The sequence below is a fragment of the Sarcophilus harrisii genome, chromosome 1, assembly GCF_902635505.1.
Source record: "Sarcophilus harrisii chromosome 1, mSarHar1.11, whole genome shotgun sequence".
Taxonomy (NCBI): Eukaryota; Metazoa; Chordata; class Mammalia; order Dasyuromorphia; family Dasyuridae; genus Sarcophilus; species Sarcophilus harrisii.
The window spans coordinates 448,476,504-448,484,953 of NC_045426.1; the positions used below are offsets into that span (position 1 = coordinate 448,476,504).

The following is an 8,450-nucleotide window of genomic DNA, read 5'->3' on the forward strand; positions in this document are numbered from 1 at the left end:
CTATTGCTGTGTAATCTTGAGCCTGTCTGATTCTTAGTTCTCATATCTTTAAAATGAAAGCATTAGACTAAATGGTTTCTAAGCCTTCCAGTCCTAAAACTTAGTATCATCTGTCAAGAAAATAAGCCAAACATTCTCAGTTTGGGGGTGGGGGAAAGAAAAGAGAGAGACACTGCTCACATTTCAAAGATCTTAGGATTTAAGAATGGATAAAGGCTTTAGAAATCATTTAAACTATTTCCTTCATTATCCATCATCCTTCAAATAGGTCTAGAACATGGGAAGTTAATTGTCCAAGGTCACATAGTTACTAAGCTGTAAAGCTAGAATTCAAAGCAAGGTTTAATGCTTTTCCATGTAGCCATGTGTGCATGGTTTTCCCCGGACTTATATCACTTTAAGGCTTATAAAAGTTGTTTTCACATTAACATCAACCCAGCGAGGAAGGCAATGCAAGTAGTTTCTTCTTCGTTTTACCGAGAAGGAAAATGAGGTCCAAAGAGTTTAAATGATTACTCCCAAAGACAGAGCTAGTAAATGTCAGACCATCAGTCCCCTAAGAGAACTTAAACATAGACTATAGAGACGACTCTTTGTTTTAAAAGTGCTGGGGGGGAAAGAGAGAGGAAGACAAATTTTATAATGGTCAGGGATTCTTGGTTGTAGAAATTTTTGCTCCAGTTTTTTTTTTTTTCCTCCCCCCTCATCCTGCTCTCTCCTGGGCTATCTGGGCTCTATCTCCAGCTATAATATTAGAGCTGATCAGAGGGGCTGAATGATGGTTTGCTGGAAGACTTTCTCAGTCCGAAGGCCAAGATAAAGCACAGCTTGCTCCTGGTTCCTAACAGTTTCCCCAGGGGACCACCCCTGGGCAGGGGGAGCGGCCAGAGTGCTCTGCGTTCCCGCCCACCAGTCTCTCCTTTTCCTAATAGTAAACTGGTCCCCACCCCTTGCCGCCCCACCCTGTCTATCCCCCTCTTCTTTCTCCCAGATGGTTTGCTCCGAAAGTTGTGGATAAATTCTCCTGTCAAAAGAGTAAGCCCTCCGCACATCTCAGCGGAGCTAGTTGTCCGAGCCTCAGTTTTCTCTTTGTTACGCTCAGCCTCTCACTCGAGCGCACATTTCTGACCAAGGTGTCCGAGTCTGCGTACGCGCCTGGGCTCCCCGGCCATCGCCCTATGTGCTGACTGCCCTCTCTGCTGTGTAGCGTTTGAGGGAATTTGGGGGAAGGAAAAGGACTGGGTGGCCTGAAGTGGAGATCAAGAGGGACTCTGAAGCTCCTAGAGGGCTCGGCTGACGTGATGTCCACTGGCTCAGTGAGCGACCCTGAGGAGCTGCCTGACATGGAGCTGCGTGGGCTGCAGCTGCCGTATCCACCCACGACATCCTCCAAGAGGCAGCCTCGCCGAGGACGCAGCAGCAGCGAACTTTACCCCTCTGCGGACAATACGTCTGCAGAAGAGGACGAAGATGAGGACGTAGAGGAGGAAACTTGCACCCTGGGAGCACCCCGCGCGGCTAGCGGCAGTTGCAAGAGGAAACGGACTCGGGGAGCTGCCGGGAGCAGTGGCGGAGGCTGCAATAGCAGCAGCAGCGGGGGCGGGAGCAACTGCCCCAAGAAGTCTCTGCTACCCAAGGGCTCATCTGCTGAATGCAAGCAATCTCAAAGAAACGCGGCCAATGCCAGAGAAAGAGCAAGGATGAGAGTGTTGAGCAAAGCCTTTTCCAGGCTTAAGACCAGCTTGCCTTGGGTACCCCCTGACACTAAACTTTCCAAACTGGATACACTCAGACTGGCCTCCAGCTATATAGCGCATCTCCGGCAACTGCTGCAGGAAGACAGATACGAGAACGGCTACGTGCATCCAGTGAATCTGGTAAGAGGGCAGAAAACAGTTACCCTCCCCGCACTCCAATTCTGGAGTTTTCCTTTGCCTAGATTTCCAGCACATTGCAGTTTTGGGGAAGTTTGGGGAAGTATGGGGCAGGAGGAGAATTCTAGTTCTAAGGGGAGAGACTTGAAGAAAGATTGAGTTTGGTTTGGGGAATGTAGGTAGGATAAATAAGGCTTGCTTCTACAACTAAGAATAGGAATTCTGTGACTTGGAGAAATTTATTTCCTCGCAATTGAGGAAGGCGACCCACCCTACCAACCAATCAACCCCCTCGAAAAACCACTCAAATTATTGTTATGCTCTCATCGTTTTGTTGTTTTGTTCACTGTGTGCAATGCTACTTCCAGTGACCTCATGTTTGGCTGATTTAATAGTTCCGGTCTAATTTTCAGTTAGAACTCAGTCCACTATGCTGCAGAAATCTTGCATTGCAAATTGCTCCACCTGACTCTTTCCAGTTGATTATCTCTCCTTCCCCTTAGATGTTATGCTGATTATTTAAGATGTGTCTCTAGGGGAGTAAGGAAAAGTTAGAGCTCTAAAAAGCAGATAGTTCTATCCTCCCCCCCTCTCCCGCCCCTTCTTTTACACTATTAGAAATGAACTTTTCGGAAAGTCCCTCCCAGAAAAGCCAATCCTCCGTTTGAGAATGGGGTCATATTCAGCTCTCCCACTTCAAGAACACCAAGATTTCCAGAGTTTACACTGTGAAAAGACAGGTTGAAAACTCTTGTTTTGAAGATCTTAAATAAAATAAAATACATAAATTAATAAATTCTCGAATAAGGACCTCACATAAAGATTAAAAAAAAAAAAACAGATTTTAGACAAAGGCTTTTGTAGTGTTCGCAAGGAATAAATTAAGTCAAAATCACTGAGTGACAACTGACACCTGCAGATTAAACTCAGTCAATTAGGAGTAAATAGCATTAGGTACTTAGCTCTTGTTCTAATATATTGCATCGCTTTTAATTGCAGACTTGGCCATTCGTGGTTTCAGGAAGACCAGACGCTGACACCAAAGATGTTTCAACAGCCAGCAGATTATGTGGAACTACAGCTTAAATCGAGGGACTGACTAATCAATTTAATTGGATTACTCTTTAGACACTTGTTCTGGGAGGGAGGGAATGGGGACGAAAATGGTAACAATAAGCTCCCTTTTTCTAAGTTAAAGAATGATTTTTTCCCTCCTTCAACCAGAGAATTTGAGATATGTGGTGATATTTCTAGGAAGGTCAGGGAGGTAACACCCACAGGATAGAACTAGACAGGAGTTACATTCGACTTTCTCTGAATAACCTAAAAGAACTACAGTTCTGGACTGCAATAACCCATATCTCCTGGAACATTATCAGTATTACTCCTCCCAAGAATTTGTCATAAAATGGTTTTAAAGCATTGCAGGAATATGCTCTATTTTGTAACTAGCAGGTAGGAATAAAAATCAAGGCTCAATGTTTGTCTATAAAATCACCGACAACAGTGTTATTTGCACATCAGTGCCAAACAATATTATAATATAATGTCATTTAAAAGCAAAAAAAATATTGATAATATATTTGGTTGATACCTCTTGAGAGCTTCTATCCTTTGTGGTAGTGATGCAATATGTGCAGCTATGTTTTTTACTGTCTTTTAAAGGACAATCATCCATGGAATGCATACGTGTTCTCTATTAGTTCCCCCCAGTATGGCTAGGACAGTTTTTTGTTTTTTTTTTTTTTTTAACATTTCCAGTTTCTGCACTGAATTTTACATATTATACATACAGAAGTAGATCCTAGCCCTAACAACATCCTTTCCTCCCCTAAGGACCCAAAGGATTTCAAGCTGAAGGAGACCTTAGATATTAGACAACCCTCTCATTTTACAGTAGAGGAAGCAGAGAAAGAAAAAAGTGGAGTGATTTGGTCAAAGAATCATTGAGGGATTAGGCCCAAATCCTCAGATAGCAAATTGCACAGTTTTCAGGGCACTGTCCCATAGGCCCTGTGATTAATTTCTAAAAGGAAATAATTTCTTTCTTTAAAGAAAGGGGTTTAGAGCCAATACTTCCTCTGGTAAAATTCAATGCTTGGTTTTAACTCTGATCTAATCCAGAGAAAAGAACTTTACAAACAATATAAAACACTTTCGGTGGCCTGGGAAGAATGGTTGGGTTTGTTTACATTATTACAATCAAGTTTTTGTCATTTTGCTTTTGGGCTGATATTCTGCTGTAAGGAGAAGTTGCCCTCATAATGACTGGTAAATGTAAATAACTTTATTTTTTTATGTGTAACATTAAAATTATCATTACAAGGAGCCATCCCCCAAGGGGCACCCCAGTGTCTTCTTTCCTGCACCACACTAAAAGGGAGTATATATAAAATTCAATTGAAATTATCTTTTCCTTAAGTGTATATTCTCTCACATAATTGTCAATAGAATGAAGATTGTGCCTCCTCCTCTCTAGCCCTTAATTCCCTTCCCCAAATGTTGGTGGTCATAGATGAGCAAATCCATTCCAAAGCTATTGTTAATAGAATATATGTCTTTGGGGGCCACTTACGGGGGGGACACCCTGTATGATATGATAAGACAGAGCTTAGATCTAGCAAACATTCTAGCAGGAGTCCTCAAACTTTTTAAATAGGGGGCCAGTTCACTGTCCCTCAGACTGTTGGAGGGCCGGACTATCTAAAAACAAAAACTTTGTTTTGTGGGCCTTTAAATAAAGAAACTTCATAGCCCTGAGTGAGGGGGATAATCGTCCTCAGCTGTCACATTTGGCCCGCGGGGGCCGTAGTTTGAGGACCCCTGTATCTACAGAACTTTTGAGTCTATGATTGTTTATGAGCCCATCAAATCCTGTATATGAAGTGGTGATCTAGGAAAGAGGTCATGACATAACGTAAAAAAATTAAAAAACATGCTCTAGCCTCATAGGATAGTAGAATTTAGAGCTGGAAGGGATCTCAAAGATTATTTCATCCGATTCAAGTAAAACTAAAACTTGGAAAGGGAAAGGGAGTCTGTCTTCAAATAAAGCTGTCTCATGGAAAAGGAATGAGACTTGTTCTGATTGGTTTCCAATGGCAACACTAGAAGCAATGGGTGGAAGGTACAAAGCAATTTCAAGCTTGATGCAAAGCAATATGTCTTAATAAATTAGAATTATTTAAAGAAGAATGGCTTGTCTAGGGAGATTGTGGGTGGTCTTCCTCACTGTAGGCCTTCAAACAATGACTGAATAATCATTTGAGGGACATGTTAAAGAGGGAATTATTTTTCAGGTATAGACAGTTTTAAAAAACCTAGTAAAGATTTTAACCAAGTTCCTCTGACATCAATTTCAGTATATTTTAATAACAACTTAACTTTTCACATGTCACGTTATTTTCTATATAGTTTTGGAAAGGAAGAGAGAATTATTATTACTGTGTAAGATATCTGAAATTTACTATCTGCCAGGTCTGTAAGTATGAATGCAAGGCAATGACATAGAGAGAGACAAAGAGAGCCAGAGACAGACAGACAGAGACAGAAAGGGAGTTTACTTTGAAGTAGCCTTTTTGTCCTTAGAAACTCTTTGATATTAAGGATCTCCACATAAGGCTCACTTCTTAGAAACTGTTAGAATTTTAGTCTCAGAGAGGACATAAGAGCATCTTCATAGTGAATGAAGCATGGAATAAATGTTATGGGATCATAACAAGTTTTACACTCTAAACGGGAAGAGATGTTAGGAGCCTAGTCTTACTTCTTCATTTTACAGATGAGGAAACTAAGATCTAGAGAAATCATGTGTGACTTGACCAAATTTACATATAATAATGGAGAGAAAGGAGATTTAAACCCAGATCCTCTTCCTCCAAATTAAGTCATCTTTTGACACATTGATTACATGGTCTGATGTGAATCACTTTTGAATGGACAAATAGTTATGCTAATTTGCTGATTTGAAGGATATTTCCTATGTGGCTTTTAGGAAAGCTGATTTAGGCAAAGGTAAGATTAAAACTGAGTTGTTAAGTGGCAAAATGGATAGAGTGCCATGGCTGGAATCAGAAAGACACCTTCTTTCCTGAGTTCAAAACTGGCCTCTGTCACTTACTAGCTGTGTGCATTTAGCTAAATCACTTTATTCTGTTTGCCTTAGTTTCATAAAATGATCTAGAGAAGAAAATTGCAAATCACTCCAGCATCTTTGCCAAGAATACTCCAAATGGGATCATGTGGTATTAGTCATGTTTGGAAAACCACTGAACAAGAAGCAACAAGAATAAAACTAATGATCATGTATTCCTTAATGCAAAGGGAGAAATACTTTAAAGTAAAAGGACATTTATCAAAGTAAGAAAACCTTAGACAATACGAATAAAGTTAGGTGATATTTAAGACAATAGGATTTGTGTTGTCTATTTTTACTTGCAATTTACTTGCAATTACTAAGAAGGAGAGGGGAGATATATTTCAATACTGTGTATAATTTGTATAGTTTAAAGTATAAAAACCTAGAAAAGGATAATAAAATATTTGGTGATTGGGGTGAATGGAGTCTAGTGTACACAGTACATGCTGCATCTTACACAGGTATTAAAACATGAAAATATAAAGTTGTAATGCTGCCATGCTAATCCATCTCTCTCCCCCATCAACATTTTCTAACACTACAGAGGGTTTCAGAAGAAAATATATTTCTCAAACATTACTTTCACTGCGATTTTGCATGATTTCTAGATCAAAACATTACGTGACCCCTTCCCCAATCCAAAAACTTCCATTTATAATAAATCATATTGGATAAAATAATAGATAAGCTGCTATTCTGTGTGTAACAATAACTAAAGGAAGGTCTTAGTCATCATAAAATATTTCTTATATAAAACCAACACACAGAGAATGTGAGCTTTAAAGTGGTGGAAAAGACATTCCATCTCAATATTTCCTTGGAGTAGGAGGAGGGAGCTTTAGATTGTATTTGATGATAATATCAGTGCTGCATGGATGATCTTGAAAGTCTGGTAATAATAGTAATTAATAATAAATTGAATTTGGCTTCTATAAGTCACTAGAACTAAGAGGAAAATATGTTACTGAAAAGAGATGGCGGTCAGAGAGGAGAGGGAGCTCTTCCATTCAATGATGAGTAAATATCAGCATAGGAAGTAAACATTTTTATAAAATATTGAAATAATACAAATGTCCATGATACTCGTTACAGTGGAAGTAGCCTTCTATGTGGTCAAAGTAGTGATGCTTCATTGATGTCAAAGTAACAAAAATCCCCTTTTAACATAGACCTTTTTGCTTATATGAATGTTTCAACAAAGACTAATTTCAGAACTCTCATTTTGAAACATCCAGTCTCAAAAGGCACTGGTATGACTGTGAAACTGACTGCAGAAGTTCAAGCTAGAGGTGCAATTTGTTCAGGATGTTTGCCCCTGACTTTCTACCACTTATATCATGTTACATTTTTTTTTCTTTTAAAATGCTGGCCTCTGCAACAAAAGCTGGAAAATGACATTTGCAATTTAAAAAACAGATATTTTTCAAACATCAGTTTATTTATGATAAGAAATACTTTTTACACTATGAAATGTCACCATGGTACTCCATGAAAAACAAATGAGCAATTGCCTTTCAGGAATTATGCAAATTCCTCTTGTACTTTTTCTTCATTCTCTCCTACTTCCCTCCCTCTTTTCTCTCTTCTTTCCTTTCTGCATACCTTCTTTTTTTCTTTCTTTCCTTACTTCACTTTTTCTTCTTTGTTTTTTCTTTCCTTTCCTTTCTCTTTTTTCTCTTTCATTCTGTCTTTCCAAGTTTCTATTTATAGTCTTTCTTTCTCTAACTCTCTGTCTGTATTTGTCCTTGTATCTTTCTCACACCTTATACAAAGTGAGTTAGGAGAAAATGTAACTCAAAGTATAACCAAGTTTCCAAATTTGGGAAAGTGTGGCAGGGAAGCTGCACCATCAGGAGGGTGCCAAGTCTCAGAAAGAATCATAAAATGAAGGGAGTGAGAAAGGAAAAAAAAATTAGGATGGAATCAAGTTTGTTACTTAGAGAGCATATATTCCAGGAAACATAGTGAAAGTGATGAATTAGTAGTTTTATGAGAGAGAGAGAGAGAGAGAGAGAGAGAGAGAGAAAGAGAGAGATCCTCCTTCATCTGAGAAATTTTAACCCATGTGTGTAGGTATATAAAATAGATAATACAAATGATATTTACTAATAATAAATCAGTAATTTTGTGATTCTCCTATACTCAGTTATGAGACCACATTTAGGTCATGAAGCACAGTTTAAGAAACTGGGAGTTAAGGGACTTGCTGAAGATCACATAGCTTATAAGTGTCTGGGATCAGAAGAAAGTAATTATCACTATGAGAATCTAGGTACCACTCCACCCAAAAGCAATACCCTGGGGCATCTGCAGGAGCAGGTAGGTGGCACAGTAAATAGAATACCAGGTCTGAGGTCAGAAAGACTCATCTTCCTGAGTTCAAATCTGTCATCAGATCCTTACTATCTGTATTACTCTGGGCAAATCACTTAACCCTG

At 39.2% G+C, this 8,450-nt stretch overlaps 1 protein-coding gene across 1 annotated transcript; it reads left to right on the forward strand.

The window, feature by feature from the left end:
• Positions 1 to 1,020: 1,020 nt before the first annotated feature.
• MSC (musculin) lies at positions 1,021 to 4,461 on the forward strand. The gene is made up of 2 exons (XM_003759710.2): positions 1,021 to 1,877; positions 2,874 to 4,461. Exons 1-2 carry the CDS (start codon positions 1,302 to 1,304, stop codon positions 2,958 to 2,960), a joined length of 663 nt encoding a protein of 220 aa, XP_003759758.1. The 5' UTR covers positions 1,021 to 1,301; the 3' UTR covers positions 2,961 to 4,461.
• The last annotated feature ends 3,989 nt before the right edge of the window (positions 4,462 to 8,450 follow it).

Excerpts from the sequence above, each read along its gene's own strand:
- MSC (XM_003759710.2), top strand. The coding sequence starts at position 1,302 with ATGTCCACTGGCTCAGTGAGCGACCCTGAGGAGCTGCCTGACATGGAG. Across the intron at positions 1,878-2,873 it reads ACGTGCATCCAGTGAATCTG|ACTTGGCCATTCGTGGTTTC; the intron begins GTAAGAGGGCAG and ends TTTTAATTGCAG.